The sequence below is a fragment of the Vipera berus genome (assembly GCF_964194415.1).
Source record: "Vipera berus genome assembly, chromosome: Z".
Classification (NCBI taxonomy): domain Eukaryota; kingdom Metazoa; phylum Chordata; class Lepidosauria; order Squamata; family Viperidae; genus Vipera; species Vipera berus.
The window spans coordinates 99,156,109-99,179,603 of NC_138205.1; the positions used below are offsets into that span (position 1 = coordinate 99,156,109).

The 23,495-nt window shown below is 34.9% G+C and overlaps 1 protein-coding gene across 8 annotated transcripts in view; it reads right to left on the minus strand.

Moving 5' to 3' along the window:
* The window catches only part of PHF14 (PHD finger protein 14), a 162,452-nt gene that overhangs the window by 133,474 nt on the left and 5,483 nt on the right, over positions 1-23,495 (minus strand). For all 8 annotated transcript variants that reach the window (XR_014028513.1, XR_014028514.1, XR_014028515.1 and 5 more), the window contains exons 3-5: positions 20,185-20,882; positions 5,179-5,323; positions 2,253-2,412 (exon numbers count right to left, since the gene is read on the minus strand). Coding sequence is in view for 4 of the 8 variants with exons in the window: in XM_081344066.1 (XP_081200192.1) it covers positions 2,253-2,412; positions 5,179-5,323; positions 20,185-20,882 (1,003 nt within the window). In the remaining 4 variants the exon portion in view is untranslated. The remainder of the gene's footprint in view (positions 1-2,252; positions 2,413-5,178; positions 5,324-20,184; positions 20,883-23,495) is intronic.

Sequence of the window (23,495 nt, forward strand, 5' to 3'; positions counted from 1 at the left end):
ACCTTCATTTATATATCCAAAAGAAAGCCTTTCGCTTTCACATCCCATTCATATCAAATAAAATTTAGCTAACTCTTTATTATGGGTCATCAATCCAACATAACCACTCCATTTATTCACTCAAGTGAAATTCCTTCTATAGTCAAATTAAGTCCAATGAAGAAATATTGTCTTTATTATATTTTAATTTATAAATTAATATATTTTACATCATGGGAATTTGATTTCCTTCTCTATTAGCATACAAAAAAGGTACTTTACTTTCTGTCTGGATTCCAAATAGATAAGCAACAAAATCTTAACTTGTATCTGCCCTTCTAACTGAAAATAATATTTTATTCCACAATTCAGCAGGATGCTACCCCACCAACTTTCGACATGGATACTGCATCATTTTGCAGTATCCATGTCGATTTTGCATCATTTATTCCTTATTTAAAATGTGAGGGGTTTTTATATATATAGTTCTGCAAACATAGGTTTTCTCTATAAAGCCACAATATCTGGGCTGCAAAAATCCAGGCAACCAGGGCTAGGTCTTAGCACCCCCAAAATGCTAGCTCTGTGCTACTGACACTTTTCTCCAAAGTCTCATTTCAACTACAGACTTCCAAACACATATATATCACTGAGCTTCTTCCAGATAAAGCAATGGTTATATCAAAAATCAACTAGGTAAGTTCCTGAATATTTCAGTGCTTTCAGTTCATTTTAAAAAGATTGTTCACACCAAAAGAGCTTTAAATGGTTGTAAAGTAGTTTATAAAGTAGATTGGTTTTTTCATACTTATCTTCAAACATACTTCCATACTTTTTCAAAAGAGAAAATTGACAATTAATTAAGCTGCATAAGTCAAAATTGTAAAATTATTCTTTCAATCCCATCACTGAAATTGCAGCCTACTAACTGGTTTCTGGTGGTAACACAATTTTCAATGCAGTTCACCAAATTAAATATTCAAATTTAAAAAAGTCACTTTAAAACAACATCATGTAAATTCATGAATGACTTCGTATTTGAAACTCCTGATTCAATATATGTACGTGTCTTTGAATACAAACAGAGAAATGGAACTAAGTGTTATTTCATTGTTAGAAAATGTGGCTGTTTCAGACTGTTTCTTTATAGCAGCAGCAATAAAACTGATTAAGAATGAAAGCACCAGAATGGTATTTGGCAAGTTAATGCCCAGCCCAGCCAAATGTTCTTGCACCTTGAATAGATGGATGGCAATCTATAGCTCCTTCAACAGCTTTTAACACCAAAGTAGTGTTTTTATTTATTTTAAGGCTAAAAACAGTGAAAGACTGATCTGACGCTGAGCATCTTTCATTTCTGAGCTTTTTTGTGATTTTTTTAAACAATGCTTTTATTAAACATTGTAGTTGAACAGATAAAAAACAAACTACAAAAAATAAAAGAAAAAAGTAGTAAGTTAAGGGAAAAATAGTATAGAAAGAAAAATTAAAAAACAATATAGCAAAGAAAAAGAAAATAAATATTTAAAGAAGTGACTACTTTGTCACAAGTACAACAATTTGAACAATTTACCACCTTCTATTAAAATATAACAAACTATCTCTTTATTCCTTATTTCATCTCTTATCTAAAACTGATTTTTAAAATCTCATAATTCAGTCTTGGTCAGCAAAAGTCCCATTAAGAGGTACCAGAAATAACACCATAACTATTTTATCCTTGATGAAATAAACCCGCTTTATATTCTTTCCTTTTAATTTTAATAATTTTAATCTGCCTTTAAATAATGTCCTAAAATTTGTTTTCCCTTCATTTTTTCCTTTCTTCTCACAAAATCCTTAAGATTTCTTCTTAAATCCAATATAAAAAAGTTACCTAAGTCACTCTTTAGATTAGTCATTTTTATATTCCTTTTAATTATTAAGTATCAGCTGGTTCCATGTGTATGACTGGTATAACTTATTAAGTTACTATTTTACATTAACAAATACTTACAGCCCTGGACTGTAAGGCATTTACTCTGTCCTAATGAAATGACAGAATATTAATGCAATGAAAAGACTAATCAATATTATTCTACATAATCAAATTTTAATATGTGTTTCAAAATTGAGCTTTTAAAATATGCTTTTGTTTTTGTCTTTGTTCTGTTATTGTTTGTCTTATTTGTGTATTTTTTGCTTCTTTATATATACCAAATAAATTTATTTTAAAAAGCATAAAAAGCAAAGGATAATTTTCAGAGACCTACTTATATTTTATTGCAACTAACCTGCCAGCATCTGTCTCCTTAAAGATTCCATCTTGATTGGGACAAAGTTCACAGCTTGGGGAGACGCCGCATTTGCAAGCATCACAGAACCATGGTTCAGTGGAATTTTCTGAAGCAGAACTCATAATAGAATCACTTTCACCATCAACACCATAACAACCTGCAAATGAGGGAAATATACAGATATTAAAAGAAGATATTATCAAATGGTCAAGTACTAAATTTAAGAATCAGAAAAACAAGGAACAGGAGGACATGTTCATCAAAAGGGAAAAAAGAATCTTAGACTGTATCTTTCAAGAGACCTGGTAATGTACCCAAAGTACAAATATTTATTTAATTTGTCTATTTTACAATGGATTATGATTATATTGATTTTATACATAATAAAGGAAGCAATGTATATGTCAATACATATGTAATACGTAAACAATATATATCAGAATGACAGGCTATCTCAAATAATTCAGATTTCTAGTGGGAAAAGCAATAGCAATAGTATTTAGACATATACTGCTTTCACAATGCTTTACAGTCCCCTCTAAGCAGTTTATAGTCAGCCTATTGCCCCCCAACAATCTGGGTCCTCATTTTACCGGTAAGATTTGAACTCCTGGAATGAGCAATGAGAGCCTGCAGTACTGCATTTTAACCACTGCGCCACCATGGCTCTACGGTTTTCACAAGAAAATAAAAAAGGACATTTTAAAAATATCTCCAGAAGCCCCTGTACACTTTTAAGTTTTCTATAATTATGCTGATTCCAAGAAAAGTAAAAAACTTTTTTTAACTTGTATATTTGATTGTACTGTATAATTACCTATCAACAGAAAAAAAAATTCAGGATAAACAGTATTTTAAAGCAAGGACTGTTTCAAGCCATTATAAGAATGGTTAAATAGCATATTAAGCACCACTAATGACAATGTAACAGTGAATAGAGAATCTTGAAGAAAAAGCAAAAAAAAGTTTTATAAGAATGAAGATGACTTTCAAATAATGCTTGCAACATAAATTAGTATTCAGGATATTTTCCAGTATGTAAATAACAATATTACAGTAAACAAGGAAGTATGTACAAATGCATATTCAATTGTAGACAAATGAATCATCTGCATCTCTAAATCAAAATGTAATAAGTACCAAGTATTTTTCTTTAGACCTTTTGTGATAAGGAAAATGATGCTGGTGGAAATGTTATGTTCCAATATCATAATTTAGCTTAGTGGATTTTTGTTTAAAGATAGCCATAAAAATAATAGCCTTGGAATTTCACTTTTAAGAATGGAAATTAACAAAATAATATTTATAAAAAAGCACTTTAAAAAGATTACATTTTTTCTCTAGAACTGAGCAATAATACCTTCTATTAATTAATTGCTAGTCAAACAATTTTTTTCACATTCAGATCTAATAATAAAAAGCTTTATTATGAGCAAAACAAGAATCTATATATTGCAGAAACCATGCCTAGTCTATTGTATGAAGATACTTTTAATATAAGGCATGCTTTCCATCTTTCATACTTATTTTTCTATTATTACCTATCCATTTACTCCAACAATCATAAATTGTATACTGGAAAATAAACCAGCATCAGGAATCAGTATTATCAGGTATTGCCACATGCCTATTATGTAGCTGGGGCTATGAAAGGATGGAATGTGGGTTAATTATATTTCACATAAAGGAGAAACCAGTACTCTTAGACTATAACTTGGTTACCACTTTATCATCCCTATTTCTGCTCCTAATGAAATCTATCCTAATCTATTTAAATGAATAATATTTCAAGCATAGTTTATGATTTGAGATAAAATAATATTGAGATTGGATTGAATAGTTAAATCTTAATTTCAATTATATTCAGTGCAATTAAATAGGTATAAAATGTTTCTTCTCAACCAATCATTCTGATGGAATTTCAGGGCATTTTACGGTATCTTACCATTAGTTTCTGTAAGAATACATAATTGCAAATCAGAGCTCAACTGAAAAATTATACACTAGCCTACCTACTACCAACATTTAATACATATTTAATAACATTTAACTTCAACAAAACTGGTTGTTTTTCTGAAAAAAAGGATTCTACTCATTTTTTAAATTTCTATTCAAAACTCAAAACGTTGGGGTGGAAAGAAGCATACAGAATACAAGTATACTTGTTTAACAACAGTAATTGGACTAGCAATGCTATCACTAAGCAACATGGTTGTAACGTACAATGTTACATGACTACACCAACTTATGTTGGCGTTAGCAGCAGTTCCAGTTACTGTTAAGTGTCATAGTCATTAAGCACAGCATCACATGATCAGCATTTGTGCCTTCTCCATTGACTGTGTTTGTTGGAAGGCAGAATTGGAGGTTATAAATGGTGATTACATGACCACAATTAAGAACAGGTTGCCAAGCACCAAAACTGTAATCATATGACTGCAGGGATGCTGTGAAGCACAAGGACCAGTCATGAAACATTTTATTCAGTCCAATTGCAAGTTGAAATGGTTGCTGAATAAGTTCCTTTATTACACCAATATTACATCTGTATTACACACCAATCAATACAACCAATAATAATTTGGAAATGCACAAATTTCTGATTAGTGCTTCATTTCTGTGTGTAAGCACGAAGAAGCAGGAAACAGTCAGTTAAAGAAATACCTGTAATCTGGATTTTTTAAAAAACAGCTCTTTTCAAACCTCAAGCTAATAGCCTTGTAATATTATAAACCTTTAGCAATATCATTTTAATAATACACTATTCATCAGGATATACATATCCATGAGTTCTGTTAATTACATTATCAGACAATTATTAAATCCATTCATTTAACCTACTCATAAACAAATTCACTCAATATTATTAAAAAAAAGTAATACTTCATTACTCAGAGTTAAGTTGAAAACATAATAGAATTACCTTCATGTACTGTTATTCCACAATTGTCACACTGAATTATTTCATCAGCATCTTCACTATTATCTCCAAGGCAAACACAACAAATCATAATATGGTCCATTTTCTGGGAGCTCCAATTCTGAGATTTTTCAAGAATCAGCGAGTCCTATCAATAAAAAATGTAAATACATTATTACATTAGAAAAGGTATTATGGGCACTCATACTTGATTTGTGTTTGCATTTAAATTATTTTATATTCACACTGTAGTTGACCAATTTTATTATTCAATCCTTTTATATGGGAATGTAGAAAATAAGTGAATGATATGCCAATTACTGTTACATTGGTCCTAAACAACCCTTAGTCTTGTAATTCTAGTGCTCACCTTTCTCCATTAGACTAAGATAGAAGAATTAATATGCTTGACAATACATCCTATGCTGATAGGAGATTGTCTATTCTAAGTGATAGAGTCATTGGGCAAGCAGAGACTTTTGCAGATGCCCTAAAATTAATAAAGACAGCCAGTTTTCAGGAATGAATAAACAGGGAGAGCTAGCAATGTGGTAACAGAATTTAAGGCACACTTCCTAATAAATGTACTTGTTAAACTTAACACTATGTACTCAACTAATTTAACAGTTTGAGGATAAAATAAAAATCTCTTTTTATGACGGCTTAAGAAACAGAAATGAAGATAAATATGCATGGCTCAGTAATTGTGGACTACAAAGTTTGCTAGATTTGTGTTCTGAACTGAAATTACCTGGTATTTTTCTGCAACAATGGCAAGTTTGTGGAGGTGTTTGCGAAAAATAAAAATAAAAAATAGAGCAGCAACTGTCCACACTTCATCTCATAAGAAAGGATGAAAAGTATTAGATCAAATAAATGGGATGCTGCAAAAATTGCTGAGAAATGAAATTATTTTCCATAAGAAAGAATATTAAAATGAAACAAGCCCAACAAACAAGAGTAACAATTACTAATAAGACATAGAGATCATATTCTGTGCCACTGGAATTCAGCAATAGCTTTGAAACCCTCAGAGAGTAAAAAAGAGCTTTAGCCTTCATGGAAAGAAAAGAGGCACTGCTGAACAGAAGCCACAAAGTGGTTTCCTAAAGGTAGATATGCCCCTGCAAGAAAACTTAGAAAATAATCATGTTACTAGTCGACTCATTATTATGAACAGAAATAAAGATGTGATAACCAAAGTGATTGATTCATTAAATGTATTGTTTGTCAGGAATATAGATTATAAATGTGAAAAGAAAAATTCCAAGATGTATCATGTCCACTGACAATTAACCCTTTTTGTTGGTCCACACAATTTAGTGACTCACATGATACTTTCATCCATTGTTATTATTATGTTAGAAGAACAGGAAAAGAAAAACAAGTACTACAAAGATTCTGGCTTGCAAGTGATGCAGACAAGTGAGATGTGGGTTTCTGTGATTTGGAGTGAGTTATGTATCATTAAATGGCACAAGATGGGTTGCAATTCCCAAGACTGGTAAACTGTGTTCACTGGAGGGTTTGATCAGAAGAGCTTTAAACTGAATCTGTGGTGTGTGTGTGTGTGTGTGTGTGTGTGTGTGTGTGTGTGTGTGTGTGTGTTATTTATCTAGGAAATCCCAGGAGACTGGACATCATCCATATCTCTGAAGGATGCTACTCCAGAGGACAGGGGCTATGACAAAAAAAAGCCACGCTTTCTCCATTCCACAAGATGACAAAAATTCATTTTATATAGATACCTTCATTCAATCTTGGGCACTACAGGATAAGGTGGGAATACTTAACTAGATCTAAGTAACTTGACTTGATCAATAAATAATACTGACTCATAAATTGTATGTTCTTCATTACCTATACTCTAATGCCAGCAAAGAGAAACTTCAGTTCTTAGTATAGAAGGACAAATATGTTTGCTAGATCTAATAGGAATTTGGTTGGATAATAAAGAAATTGAAAACAGGAGAAAAAGAGAATGTCAGTGCACGTTAAAAATAATCATAACAAAGCTAAACAAATCTGGCAACGCATTAAGTGGTATCTCAGTTAAAATAAGTAGGTAAAAAATAAAAACAATGTAATTATTGGTTTTATTACTATTTCTTCTACCATATGGGGCTGTTTTACAAAAATAAAGAACAGAACTTAAACATAGCCATGACAGTAAGTATAATTAACTCGACATAACCCCTTCCTATTTCCAAGAAACCTTCTTGCTGACAACACTCTCTCTTAAAGGTGGTAGAAGGCACAATAAATTAAGCAAACTCTGACTTTATATTAACCAATAGAAAATATTTAGTTAGAACATTGGGGGAAAGTGACAATAAAGTCCTGGAATATTTTATTTTAATAAAATTAATGCTGAATGTAGTTTAAAAGCATTAGAAAATCTGCAGAGCAGTGATAGAATTGTGTGGCAAGAAAAAAACTAACAGGAAAGAAATTCAATATGAGTACAAGTTCTTTAAAAAAAATACAATTGCAAGCAATTTCAATGAAGACAAAGACAAAAGAATCCAAAGTTATTGCACTAAAAACTTAGTGAAGATCTGACAATAAAATAAAGGCTGTATAAAGGACCTGGAAAACAAGAGAGATGATAAATAAAAATACAGATATCCCAGAACAGAAGAAATGTCAGAAAGAGTAAGGTCAAAAAGGAGATGAGATTACAAAAAATGCTCACAACATTTAAGGTTTTTCCCCCAAACGATTCAAAATAAAAAGAATGTAGATAGCAAGATGCTAACAGGAAACACTGAAAAAACACAGCACCTAATTCCTGTTTTGGCGCAGTTTGAAAAGACCATATGTGTTCCACCATATGTGTTCTGTGAAAAACAGAATTAAGGACCTGGGTTGAAGGTTGAGATTGACAGAAATAAGTTCAAAGAACAGTTATTTACTCTGAATGATTTTCAATTTCTTAAGCCAGATGAGCAGTATCGAGAGAACTGATTAAGAACTAAAATACTGAAAACTGTTTTAAGTCAGGAAATGTAACCCTCGGCTTTAAAAGGAAAATAGAGAGATTTAGGAAGATTACTTGCAAGGGATCTTAGAGCATGTCATTTCAAGTATATGTTAGACAGCAGTTCCTGAAAATAAAACAATATGACAATGGCATTAATTAAATAAAATGGTGATGGTTGTCTTTGGGTATAAGTTGAACAACCATTTGTTGGGGGTTCCTTGAGTTTAGATTCCTGCATTGAGCGCTATATTGAATTGAATGCCTCTTTCAACCCCATTACTCTATTAAATTCATTCTGACACCTACAAAACCTTTCCTTTTACTATTTGTCATATATTCAACATAGAATCACTAACAGATCTACAGCAAATAATTCAACTATCTCTTTAGTTGGATATCAGAGTTGGATATAAAGTTATTTATGTACTTTTCTTTGCTTTTTTGTCAGGGTTTTTTTTTAATTTTTCTGAAGTTTCATGTAAACAGAGCTAGGCATATAGCTATCTCTCAGCTCATATTACTCCAATGCACTTTACTACCATGGGCGAAGCAAAGAATGTGGAAAGAATTAAAGTATTAAATGTATTGCAGTATGGCAGTATGGAAAGTATTGTGATATTAAAGCAGTTATTAAAATTTAGAAGCATATAGAGTTGCACAATGCTAAACGTTAATTGTTTTATAGCAATAAAATGATTTCAAGAAATGTAGGCAGGATTCCAAGAACCACAGACAAAGATCTAACCTACAGGAATCTTTAGATTTTATTTTTTGTATTTTCCCCCCAAATAGAAGTCATATGGTAAACTACTTTTAAAACTTAGGGCATTATGAAATTTGCAATAACATAGAAAAACCAATTGTCCAAAGAAAAAAAAGAGATAAAATCCCCTACTTATGTACAAGTTTTAAGAATACTTAACTACTATTTAAATTCCAATTAATAAATCATAGAGACATGAACTTACCTAAGAGTAGATTCTCATTAATCATATTAAAGACATCAATTATAACTGTGATTAACTCAGGTTCTACCACAATATTATTTATTTATTTATTTATTTATTTATTTATTTATTTATTTATTTATTATTTAAACTTGTATACCGCCCTATTCCCGTAGGACTCAGGGCGGTTTACAGGGAAAAATTAAAAATACATACATACAAAGTTAAAATCGATTAAAACTAAAATTAAATTAAGTCCCTGAATTTAAACTAAAACCCCATTAATAAATAATTAAAACCCCTCAGTCTGGGCCAGACAGCTCAAAAAGCCAAGTTTTCAAATCCCTGCGAAATGAGCGAAGGTCGGGGGCAGTCCTAAGGTCCGTGGGAAGATGGTTCCAAAGGGCCGGCGCGCCCACAGGGGATAACCCGCCGGCATTCCTTGACCGGCGGTACCCTAAGAAGGCCCTCCCTGTGGGAGCGCACGGGACGATGGGAAGTTGATGCCAGCAGCAGGTGTTCCCTTAGATAATCCGGACCCAAGCCATTGAGAGCTTTATAGGTCATTACCAGCACCTTGAATCTCACCCGGAGGGCAACCGGAAGCCAATGCAGCTCACGGAGAAGAGGTGTTACACGGGAGTATCGGGAAACTCCCATAACAACTTGCGCAGCTGCATTCTGCACCAGTTGAAGCCTCCGAGTGGTCCTCAAGGGCAGCCCCATGTAGAGAGCGTTGCAGTAGTCTAGCCGGGAGGTCACAAGCGCATGGGTGACTGTGTGTAGGGCATCTCGGTCCAGATAGGGCCGCAACTGGTGCACCAGACGAAGCTGGGCAAAAGCCCCCCTGGTCACGGCTCCTATATGGTCTTCAAAATTGAGCCGTGAATCCAAGAGGACGCCCAAGTTGCGAACCCTATCGACGGGGGGTAACACCTCACCCCCCATCATTAGTGGTGGAACAACCTGGTTTATCCGAGATGCCAGTATGTACAGCCACTCAGTCTTGGCAGGATTGAGACGAAGCCTGTTTCTCCCCATCCAAACCCGGACCGCTTCCAGGCAACGGGACATCACGTCGACTGGATCACTGGGTTGGTTCGGGGTGGAGAGAAAAAGTTGGGTATCATCAGCGTACTGATGATACCCCACCCCGAAACCACAAATGAGCTCGCCCAGCAGTTTCATGTAGATGTTGAACAGGAGGGGAAAGAGAACCGACCCCTGGGGGACTCCACAAACGAGACCTCGGGGCGGACCTCTGCCCTCCCGTCAACACCGACTGCGAGCGGCCCAGGAGGTAGGAGAACCACCGTAGAACAGTGCCTCCCACTCCTAACCCCCTGAGACGCCGCAGTAGGATACCATGGTCGATGGTATCGAAAGCCGCTGAGAGATCTAAAAGGGCTAGGACAGAGGAACATCCCCTGTCCCGAGCCCGCCAGAGATCATTCACCAGTGCGACCAATGCCGTCTCCGTGCTGTACCCGGGCCTGAAACCCGATTGATACAGGTCAAGATAATCCGTTTCCTCCAGGAACAGAGGAAACTGATGCGCCACCACACTCTCAACAACCTTCGCCAAAAAGCAAAGGTTGGAGACCGGACAATAGTTATTTAAAACAGCCGGATCCAGGGCAGGCTTCTTGAGGAGGGGCCTCACCACCGCCTCCTTCAAAGCAGTGGGAAAGGTACCCTCCTTCAAGGAAGCAGATATTACTGCTTGGAACCAGCCTCGTGTCTCCTCCCGAGCCGCATAGACCAGCCAGGAGGGGCACGGGTCCAGTAAACAGGTGGTGGAACTCAGTCTCCTCATGATCCTGTCCACGTCATCGGGGGAAACAGGGTCGAACTCAGTCCAGGTAACATGCTCAAGACCGCTTGATTCCTCCATTCCAGACTCTGCCCAGTGAGAGTCCAAACCGGTCCGGATCTGAGCGATTTTATCCACCAGATGATGACTAAACTCCTCAGCCCGTCCCTGTAAGGGTTCCTCCCTCGTCTCCCGATTAAGGAGAGAGCGAGTCACCCTAAACAGGGCAGCTGGGCGATTATCTGCGGACGCAATGAGGGCAGCGAAGTAATTAGACTTCGCTGTCCTCATCGCAGCGAGGTAAGACCTTGTAAAGGCTCTTAGTCGCAATCGGTCAGATTCAGACCGGGTGGACCTCCAACCGCTCTCTAGACCCCGTCTCCGACGCTTCATGTCCCGGAGCTCCATGGAAAACCATGGGGCCCAACGGGATCTGTGCCGAGTCTGGGGTCGCAAGGGTACAACACGGTTGAGTGCCTCAGTGGCCGCCCTTTCCCAGGCATCCACCAAGGCATCGACCGGGCTGTGAGTGAGGGAGGCAGGTAAGGACCCAAGCGCCATCTGGAACCGTTCTGGGTCCATTAGGCGCCTGGGACGGAACCACCTGGTCGGTTCCACAGCCCAGCAGCGGGGGGTGGCACAATGGAAGACCAGCCTTGTATCTTTAAGGTAGTTTTTAATATTTTCACAACAATTCTACAATTTGTACTAGTAACATTCTTCTCCAATATTCATTAATATCGTCCTAGGTTGATCGACTTTCTCACTAATATCAGTAAAAGGTCATTGTTATAACTCTGTCATATTCAGCTGGAAAATATCATTGTTATTAGCACAATGAGCAAAATTACAGGCACTGGGCAAATATAATTAATTTTACAATTGTAGTAAATCCAGCTTTGAAACACATGGTTTCCTGAAAATTTTAACCAAATAAGTCACTGTACATACATTTACAGTGGTGGAGCAGTGGGCTAATGCCTCCTTAAGTAACACCAGCTGCCTGCAATTAGTGCAGGTTCGAGTCCCACCAGGCTTAAGGTTGACTCAGCCTTCCATCCTTCCGAGTTAGGTAAAATGAGGACGCAGATTGTTGGGGGCAATAAGCTGACTTTGTAATAATGCCGCTTGTGGGGGGGGGGCGAAAGTCCTAATAAGCAGGCATATACATAGAATGAAGGCTATTGCTAAGCACATTGATTTGTGCTTTAGATTGTAAGCCGCCCTGAGTCTTCGGAGAAGGGCGGGATATAAATGGGATTAAAAAAAACAAACTTTGCATTACTGAGTGATGAGCCACAGAAGTTTTAATTAAACTCTCCTTTTAGGCATCTCGCCTGTTCACTTTTATTTCATGGTTGAAATTAGGAGTTATGGAAAAAATGCTATCAAAGTATTTCTTGCTATGGTTCTTTTTTCTTCATGAAGGAAAAAGTAGCTGAATATGCTAGAGAGAAGTCTGGTATTATTTCAAAAGCCTATATTAACCTTATAGGTTTCCAATAAATAATGTCGTCTAACCAGACAATTAACTGATAATTTGCTTTCCCTTGATTCTAATAAAATTACAGAAAATCCATTGTCAAACATCACTCAATTTTTTCAGCTTAGACTGCCACATCCTACAAAGTAAAATTCTAATGATTAAATGTTTTTTTGAGATTCAGAATTAAAGTTAAGAAATTCAATCCACTCTGCTACAGAAAGTGATTGTTGTGTAACAACTATTGATTTTATATAGTTTTTTCTAGATCTACAGAAATTGTACTGACATCTGTATAAATAAAAAAAATCCTAATGAATACTTTTAGAAATTCTGGAGCAATAAACAAAGCGAGAAATCCCAACCTACAGTTGCAAGAAAAAGTATGTGAACCCTTTGGGATTATGTGGAGTTTTGCATGAATTGGCCATAAAATGCGCTCTAAACGTCATGTAAGTCACAACAATAGAAAAACACAGTCTGCTTAAAATACTACTACACAAACATTAACTGTTGTCATGTTTTAATTGAACAAAAGATGGAAACATTCATAGTGCAGGGTGGAAAAAGTATGTGAACCTTTGGACTTAATAACTGGTTGACCCTCCTTTGGCAGCAATAACCTCAACCAAACGTTTCCTGTAGTTGCAGATCAGACCTGCACAACGATCTGGAGTAATTTTGGACCACTCCTCTTCACAAAACTGTTTCAGTGTAGCAATATTCTTGGGATGTCTGGTGTGAATCGCTCTCTTAAGGTCATGCCACAGCATTTCAATCGGGTTGAGGTCAGGACTTTGACTGGGCCACTCCAGAAGGCGTATTCTGTTCTGTTGAAGCCATTGTTTTGTTGAATTACTTGTATGCTTTGGGTCATTGTCCTGTTGCATCACCCATCCTCTGTGGAGCTTCAGTTGGCGGACAGATGGTCATACGTTTTCCTGCAAAATGTCCTGATAAACTCTGGAATTCATTTTCCCATCAATGACAACAATCCGTCCAGGCCGAGGCAGCAAAGCAGCCCCAAACCATGATGCTCCCTCTGCCATGTTTTACAGTGGGGATGAGGTTTTGATGTTGGTGTGCTGTGCCTTTTTTTCTCCACACATAGTGTTGTGTGTTTTTCCCAAACAACTCAATTTTGGTTTCATCTGTCCACAGTATATTTTGCCAGTAGTGCTGTGGAACATCCAGGTGCTCTTTTGCAAACTTCAAACGTGCTGCAATATTTTTTTTGGACAGCAATGTCCAAAAAGTCCAAAGGTTCACATACTTTTTCCACCCTGCACTGTGAATGTTTCCATCTTATCTTCAATTAAAACATGACAACAGCTAATGTTTGTGTAGTATTATTTTAAGCAGACTGTGTTTTTCTATTGTTGTGACTTACATGATGTTTAGAGCGCATTTTATGGCCAATTCATGCAAAACTTCACGTAATCCCAAAGGGTTCACATAAGAAGACCACACCAAAATAAAACACAATAGGGAGCAAACAGTTTCTTAAAAAATGATCCTATATATGAATATAAAGAAGAAAACCGACACACCCAAATTGAACACAATAGAGAATAAAAAGCTTCCATAAACAATGATCCCATATATATTCATCTAAAGACTGATGGAAACATGTCACTTTTTGAAAAAAAAGAACAACCAAGAGTTAAGCCCCTATCTACCCTAACTCATTCCAATGAAGCCCCTCTAGAACTGAACAATAGCTTTCATAGCCTCCCCCTGGAAGAAAATACGCAGACACCCACAAAAGAGCATTCATCAATAGTTTCTAAAAAAAGAGGCACAACCCAGCATTCCTGCAACAGGAAGAAAAGTATTCCAGACTTCCCTAAGAAAAAAGAGGAGAATGTTGTTAACAAAAGATCCAATTCTTACGGAAACTATAATCTGCAGACCAGGCAGTCAATGTATAATTGTCTCCCTGGAGCAAAAATGAAAAATGTTGAGTACTAAAATAATCAATCCCAAGGATTACTACACCTTTCTTCTCCTACATGTGGGGACCAATGACAGAACAATGAATCTGAAAACAATGACAAGAGATTACCAATAGCTAGAGAAGAAAGTTAAAGAATTAGCACAAATGGTGTTTTCATCTGAACTTACAACTAAAGGCCAGTGTCTAATGAAGAAGAAAAGGATTTTAGAAATGAACCACTGGCTTAAAACTGGTATCATCAACAGAGCAGCTTCCTAGACCATGGCCTGCATTATCTATATGAAGGGCTATTAGAAGACATGGACTGGACCTCACAAAAACTGGAAAGAATCTATTTGGAAAACAACTGGCTCATCTTATCAAAAGAACTTTAAACTAAATTTGAGGGGGGAGGGGACCAACCTTCACACTCTTTAGAACGTAATTTCAAGAAAAAAAATGCACCCGATAACCAATCATATGAGAAGGTAGGGAGTAAAGAGAAAGAAGAAAGAAAAAAAAACATAATGAAGTAGAAAGGGATGGGAAGGATGGAAATTCCAGTTACAAAGTAAGAGATATAAGAAACATACCCAAGACCCATAAATGACTCAAATGCCTATACACTAATGCTCAAAGTTTAGGGAACAAACAGGGTGAACCTAAAATATTAATAACTGAAGATAGACATGATATAATTGCCATTACTTAAATTTGGTGGAATGAAACTCATGACTGGAATGTACCGATGGAAGGATACAAACTATTCAAAATAAACAGACCTAACAAAACAGGTGGTGGAGTTGCATTATGTATAAAAAATTATTACATCTCTACAAAAATGCACAACCAAGGATGAAAACCTCCTGGAATCCATATGGGTCAATATAAAAAGAAAAAAGAATGACATTGCTATAGGAGTACAGTATAGGCCACTCAACCAAGCAGTAGAAATAGATGAACTGTTTGCTAATCAATCAACAAATATATGTAAGAAACATACCACAGTAGTAATGGGGGACTTTTAACTATTCTGATATCAACTGAGAGACAACTTTGCAGCAAGTGGCAGATTAAACAGATTCCTAACCTAAGTTTAGCTGACAAAAGGTGGAGGAGAGAACTAGAGGAAAAACTAAACTGGACTTAAATGATAAAGAAAAAGTGATAGAGGGGGTTGAAGTCTCCAAAACCTTGGGCAAGAGTGAACACACCATATTGGAATTCAATATAATGCAAACAGAAGTAACATAATATAATCCAACCAGTGTCTGAAACTTTCAAAGTGCTGATTTTAACAAACACAGGAGAGTTTAAAAAAATTCTTTGGATCAAAATCCTAAAAGGGAAAACAGCTCAAGAAGCATGGGAAACTCTGAAAAATATGATTATTAAAGCCCAGTCCAGCAAAATACCACTGAAAAAGAAAACAAAAAATCCAAGAAGAAACCAGCATGGTTGCCCAAAGATCTCTCTGATAAACTAAAAGACAAAAAGCTAAATACAAAAAAATGGAAAGAGAAAAACATAATTAAGGCAGAATATCAGCAGGTAGTCCAAAACTGCAAAGATGAAGTCAGGAAAGCAAAGGCTAAGGATGAACAAAGACTTGCAACAAAATTCAAAGGTAATTTTTAAAAAAGTTTCAACATATAAATAACAAGAAATAAATCAAGGAAAGAGACTACTCAAAAGAGAAGATGGCATGGAAGTAACAGGCAGTAGGGAGAAAGCAGAGCTACTTAACTCATTTTTTGCATCAGTCTTCATGCAAAAAGCAAGTATAGCTGAACCTACAAAAAAAAACCCTATAAAAGACAGACTAGAAATAAAAGTTAAAATAAGTAGTAAGAGAACACCTGTCTGATCTTGATGAATATAAATCACTGAGACTTGACGGATTGCATCTTAAAGTTCTGAAAAAGCTGACAGATGTTATCTCGGAATCATTGTACCAAATCTTTCAAAACTCCTGGAGCACTGGGGAACTATCAGAGGATTGGAAAAAAGCTGATGTGGTTCCCATCTTCAAAAAAGGGGGGGGGGAAACAGACCCAAGAAACTACAGACCAATCAGGCTAACATCAACACCTGAGAAGATACTGGAAAAGATAATTAAAAAACTGAGGCACTGAGACAGGAAAAACCAAAGATACAAGTACAGGTTAGGTGAAACCGGGTTCAAAAACAGTAACTGAGAGGGACCTTGGAGTCCTAGTGGACGATCAGTTAAATATGAGCCAGCAATGTGTGTCGCAGAAGCCAAAAAAGCTTATACAATCCTTGGTTGTATAAACAGAGGCATAGAATCAAAATCACGTGAAGTATTACTACTATTTTATAAATTCTTAGTAAAACCACACCTGTAATAATGCATCCAGTTTTGGTCAACACATTACAAAAAAGATGTTGAGATTTTAGAAAAAGTCCAAAGAAGAGCAACTAAGATGATTAAAGGCCTAGAGACTAAAACATATGAATCATGTGCCACAGGAATTGGCTGTAACTAGTCTAGAAAAAAGGAGTAGGGGGTGACAGGATAGCAGTATTCCAGTATTTGAGGGGCTACCACAAAGAAGAGGGTATAAACTTATTTTCCAAAGCACCAGAACATAAGACAAGAAACAATGGATAGAAATTAATAAAGGAGAGAAGCAACCTAGAATTAAGGAGAAACTTCCTAACACTGTGGACAGTTAATCAGTGGAACAGCTTGTCTTCAGAAGTTGTAGGGATACAGTCTCCTGCTTGAGCAGGGGGTTTGGACTAGAAAACCTCCAAGGTCCCTTCCAGCTCTATTCTGACTGACTGATACCTTAAAACATGGCAAAAACTGATCTATCATATTATATGTAGAACTCCCACTTATTTACAAAACTCTAATGTAAATTATTTCAGAATACATGAACTAATTTTATGTTTATTGTCTAACCAAAATGTTACGGTAATATCATCCAGAAAAATGTTAATTTCTAAGATGATGTGTTATATGGACATATATTTACAAAATGTGAAATCTTGTTTTTTTTTCCCTTTAAAGCAATTGTTTTGACTTTTGTCATATACACTATGCAAATTAAAATTATAATTTCTACATTAGGGCTCTAGTTTTATATATACCTGCTTTCAAGTAAACCTTACAGAATTCAAAGTGACTTTTATGGTAATATAAAATTTTGTTGCAATAAATAAAGTCATTTCTAATGTGTCTATTTTAAACATATATACATATATACACATTGTAGGCCTCAAAAGATTTGAGAAAGCAAGATCTCATTGATGTTCCAGGATTCCTATTTAATTCTATACAAATTATAGAACTGCACCTGAATCCCAGTGAATTTCTTAGAATGTGACAGTCAAGCTATGATAAAATACTCATCAGAAAACATAACAAATTAATATGGATATGTTATTAGGAGGACATTTATATAAAAATAGTGTAATAAGTAATGCTTAATTACTTTAAGTGACAATTTAAAGTAGTTACTTTAAGTGACAACCCTGTCACAAAGTATAAAAGTTGCAAAAGATAGGTATGTTAGTATAAAGCATGGGCTTGCCATGTAGTAGATGCTTATTCATATCCTAACCAGACATAGACTACTGTACTAAACTTTGGTAAGCAAAGTCTAGATTACATAAATACAAGATTAATACATTCCTTGACCGAGATATCAAAATTATTAATTTTTTCAATATTTTTCATTTTCTTCATGTTTTAAGGGGCAAGGGAAGTAGATACATAATAAATGATCAAGGCTGAGAATTCAGAAAACCAGATTGAAATATTAACTATAATACAAGTTTCACTAAGAAATTTCAAACTACAGCAGTGATTACCATCAGCAAACAGTACATGGCATTTAGCAAAGTGATTCAGAGCAATTAATCTCTCTGGCCCTCAGTTTTTTCATTCCTTAAAATAGAACACAGATGCAGCTTTTAGTCTGAAAAACTAATCTCCGTGTTTTTTTGTGTGTGTCTGTGTGTGAGAGAGAGGGGGGGAAAGAGAGACAGAGAGAGAGAAGGAAAGAGAGAGGGGGGTGGGGTGGAAGAGAAACTTGTGTACTCAGCCATCAAATCTTTGAAGATTTCATTGCAATAGCTTCTAGTAATGTAAAACTGTGAAAATGGCTCTTTGGTTCTTCAAAACAGCTTCCAAGATGATGGCAAGAAATGCTTTAATAAAAACTTCAAAGTCAGTTTTGCTGAGCATGGTTTTGCCTCATTTTACTTTTTGATATTGTAGGCATAATATTAATAAAAACTTTATAATATTCAGCATTTTAATACTTGTAAAATGTATTAAGCAACTCTGAGAAGCTGTCCTAAAGGCAAAAAAATATATAATCCTCCTATGAAAACTATAATGATAAAAGATCAAATAATTCAACAATGATAGAGTATCCATTATGTCACCTAGTCAGGTTATAAAGCACAAAAGCAATGTACTGGTATATGCAAACATAACTAAATGAAAGTGGTTGGTACAGATGTGACACATCTGAAAATAAATCCCACTTGCCCTAAGCAAGATCCTTTTAGCTGCAGGTAATTTCTAAGAGTTGCTTAAACAGGACTCATTCTCTACTTATTTATTTAGTAAATTTATATGGCCATTCATGTCATGTACATGATTGGGTGGATAACACTCTGCTCTCTTTTTTATTATCAGCAGATTATAATAATCTATAGAAAATCTGATGCTACACTGTTACACTAAAATAACAATTCTAAATAAGACTAGGGGATGTCCCATTATTTGCAAGCCAAGTTACACAGGGCTGCCCTGTTAATTTATTTATGAACACAGCAGATATTGACAACTGTGCTATGACTTTAATATAGTATACAACATGTTTCCACGAGGTTTTAACAATATCTTATATTTAAAACTTTAAAAAGATTTATATGTTATCTAAAAGTTTAAATGTTTAAAATCTTTCAAATGAGAATTTGGTACTTAATAATGTGCATTTATGGGATTAATACATGCACTTATGGGATTCAGTTATGGTTAAATAAATTTTAAATTTCAGAAACAATGATGAAGAGTTTCTTTGGTAAAAAAAATAAAACCAAGCCCAATCTCAAGAAATACAACTGAATCGTAACATTTCAAAAACCTGATGCACCTTACTAAAAAAATGTATCTAAGGTCATTAAAGATCAGAAAATATAAGAATATAAATGAAAGCTTGATATCAAGCCTCTTTTTTCTTGTGAAAGTTCCATGATTTTTTTTAAATTACACAATACACTCTTCATGTTTCAAATACACAAGACAGACTTATGTTTCTATTGAAAGTAAGTCCCTAGGTCCTGGTATAATAAGGAATGTACTGATTTTTAGCACCAGTCATGCCTACAAAACTGTGCATGCTTACTTTTCATGGGCCTTTCATGCATTTGCTGTAAAAGGGTCAACAGGTTAACTTCTTACTAGAAATTAAATCTGAAATACACTTAAATCTGAATCGAGAATCCATACTGTAAAATCCAAAAATCTAAATCCAAAATTCTAATGGTATTTCAATAGAACTGAAGCAAAAGTATCTTAAGGAGCACTCATCACAATTAAGAGCCTCTTAATACAATCGTTATTCAGTAACTATGCATAGCTTTAAAGCAGGGGTGTCAAACTGTCGGCCCGCAGGCCGGATGCGTCATCCGGAAGCCACGCCCACCCCATTGCCGGCAATGGCAAAATAGTCGATACGCATCGCGACATCACGTGATGTCGCGAGTTTGACATGTCTGCTTTAAAGAATAATTTCAAAGGAATCACACTGCAGAGTAGGTTCCATTTTTCATCAGAAGATAATATAAAGTTGGCTATTCTACCTCATTGCTCTTGCTTTGTGAAAGAGCCAGGCTATCATTTGTCAGCTCCTCCTCCTCAACACTATTTCTGCTAAGAGCTTTGGTTTTTTTCTTCTTGGATTCTCCATCGCTAGCAGCACTGCTATCTTCATCATCATTGCCTTCCTCTTCATTGTCATCCTCATCACTTCCACTCCCATCATCTTCATCATCCTCATTGTCAACATCACTTCCTTCTCTGCGTAAAGTGTTTTTCCCTTTCTTTTTCCCTGCAGTTGGGCGCCAATCATTGTCATCTTCACTATCATAATCATCTATATCATTTAGTTCTTCCATAGATACAAAATCTAAGAGAGGGCGATTTCTTCTCAGGTTCCACTTTTTTGGTTCATTTGTGTGTTCATCAACACCAGCATCTCCTTCATTGGGTTTCTCTCCCTCTTTTTCTTTCTCCTTTTTCTTTTTTGCCTTCTCATCTGCTTCTTTATCTTCCTCCTCCTCCTCCTCCTCCTCTTCTTTTTTCTCAGTTTTAATAGTCTTTTTCTCTGTTAATGGCAGTTCTTCTCCACCTGAATTTTTAAGTTTTTCCTCTGGTTTTTTTGCTTCTTCCTCTTCTTCTGCCAGCTCTTCTTCCAATATGTTTTCTTCTGATTCACTACAGGAACCTTCTCCGCTATCCTTTGATCCATCTTCACTGCCATGTCCACTGCCTTCAGAATCTGTTGAGCATATGAGAATTTAAAAAAGGAATTCCAAAATAAAATGTACCAAAAAATGTTAAAGAAAGCTTGAGGCAATCTGCTTAGTCAAATAAATATTATTTTCTTAGTAGCCAGCTATTTTTATCTGGGTAATTTTTTCCCCTTGAAATATCATTTTATAATAAAAACATAAGAAGATTGCTTTTTTTGGTAGAATATAAGTAGCTGTCTTTCTGTCCCATTTTATGACAAGCTGGAAACCACAAGTTTAGATATACAGCTCAGCACCCAACTTGTTTCACTTATGTCTGCTAGACTAACTAAATAAGTGATTTAAACAGATCAATAAACCATTTCACACAATAATTCTTTCTAAAATAATTACAATTCTTGAAACAATTATATCAAACTTTTTGTACATTGTCATTTAATTAAATAAAAATTGTAGTGTGTTTGCATTTAATTGTAAAAGAAATCTAATTTATTCAATATATACATTGAAGTTTATTTCCTATTTTCTGTAAAAGTGCTATCAGGATCTTTTTGGATGAAGAGAAAAAATAACATATAAAGCAAAACGTTAGGATTTATTGGGGTATATTTAAGCCACTACTCTAGTCTTTGAAACTTTAGCTGGTTGTTTTAGAACAAACAACTATTTATCATGGTATAACGTTTATATACAGAAAATAACTTATGAACAGGTGTCTTAGCTATGGCTACTTGGGAATTTTTTGTTGAAAAAAACAATACTTGTTACATTAATAAATAACTACATGTATATCTTTTTACGCAGATACACAGAATAGATAAAATTATAATGTTCTCAAAAGGTCTTATAAATGCAACAAAAATGCAACAGAGTCATATGAATGACTTCATTTTTCTAAAAACTAGAGCATAACAGTACTGAGTTAAACAGTTTTAGAAACATCACTTGAAAGACAGCATGGCACTACAAGAAGGCCGTCCCCATTTATGCTCCATATTTTTTATGAATACATTTGATTTTTTCTATACATCTGATTAAAAAAACCCTCTAGAATTTTTCCTCATTTTAGTATGCATATGCCATTATTCTTCGGAATAAAGCATTTTAGCTAATCAGTAAACAAAATAGAATATGACTGTTGGATTCAATGAAATACTTAGATAATTATTAGTGTTCCATATTTAATTGGAATATCCCTAAATTAGCATTATATGAAACTTCATATACTCTACTGTTGATAACTATTGAAAAGTCTAGCAATATCTGGGAGAAAAATGAAGCTACATATCATTCTCAGCCAAGCAGAACTTCTAAAAGCTCCAAAAGTTCAAGGCAATATAGAGGACTCTTCTCCCTGATTTTCTAGCATGAAGCTAGGAAAGAGAAAGCCATCACAAGCACCAATTAACAAAAAAGGCAAACTGAGACAGGACAATTAGATAGGCAACCTGAATTCTATTAGAAATAGTAAATGTCTTGTTTTCGTCTAATCTGAGTGTAAACTAAGGAGCTGAAACAATAACTTTAAATGTATAAATATATTTGCTAAGATAATATTCTTGTCAAATATAGATGGAAAGTACATACATACACAAAAACATGTATGGGAGTATATGTCTATATGCATGCTCACAGATGTCTGCATTGCATACAGACACCTTAATGTATCACAATAGCTGAAAAAATCTTAGCAGGTAGCACCCTTGGTTAGTGTTTTGATGACAGTCCTCTAGGCAATATATCAGGGCTGTATTCCTGACTCCTGAAAGTTTTTTTAAAAAAAATTATTGTAGAAAATAGTGACAAAACTCTTTCATACAGTATGACTACCAAGGAAATAATACAATGTGTCCATATAATCAGAGCAAATGAATTTAGTTAAAAGGATATTTTATTATTAATAACACTGATAAAAAATCAACTTATGGTAAGCTTTTTTTTGCTAAAGTGAGTCCCTATTACTTATTTTATCATTGCAAAATGTTCTTGCTTTTGCAAATTAAAAAAAAAAAACTTGAAAATAATTTGGCAAGGAAAGGAATCTTACAAACCTAGTCTATGTGTTATAACATATATAATGTTAGTATGTTAAATGAAAAATTCAGTACTATTATTTATGAAATATAGTTATATATTAGTTCTCGAAAGATTTCAGTAATAAGTATAATTAAAATATGCAACTTTTTGCATATTTACTGACAGTGATAAGTAATGTCTATAATATTCATATATTCTCTAGGATAAGTTAATTACTAATTATCATTAAAAATGTTTAATTATATGTATACAGATATGCTATATATGGAGTGGTACATGTTGTGGTTCTTGTGACCCATCCTCTCCTACTACATACAAAAAGTGAATTTGCAAGAGGTTCCCTTTCTTAACATATGCACAAAACTGAGTGAATTGATCTTTCAGTTTTCACTGTAGCAGTAAAAAAGGGGTTTCAATACTTTAAAGAAAATATATTTCCATCTCTTTCAAAAGGAAAATGCCAATAGTTCAACTCATTTTAAAAACTTTGGAAGGAATCTTTAACTCATTTAACTTCTAATTGGTTTATACATTCTTATTTATTATGATATTTACTTGCTGTCTCAGAAATTGTCTTTCTTCTTGAATGATCAATTACTGTA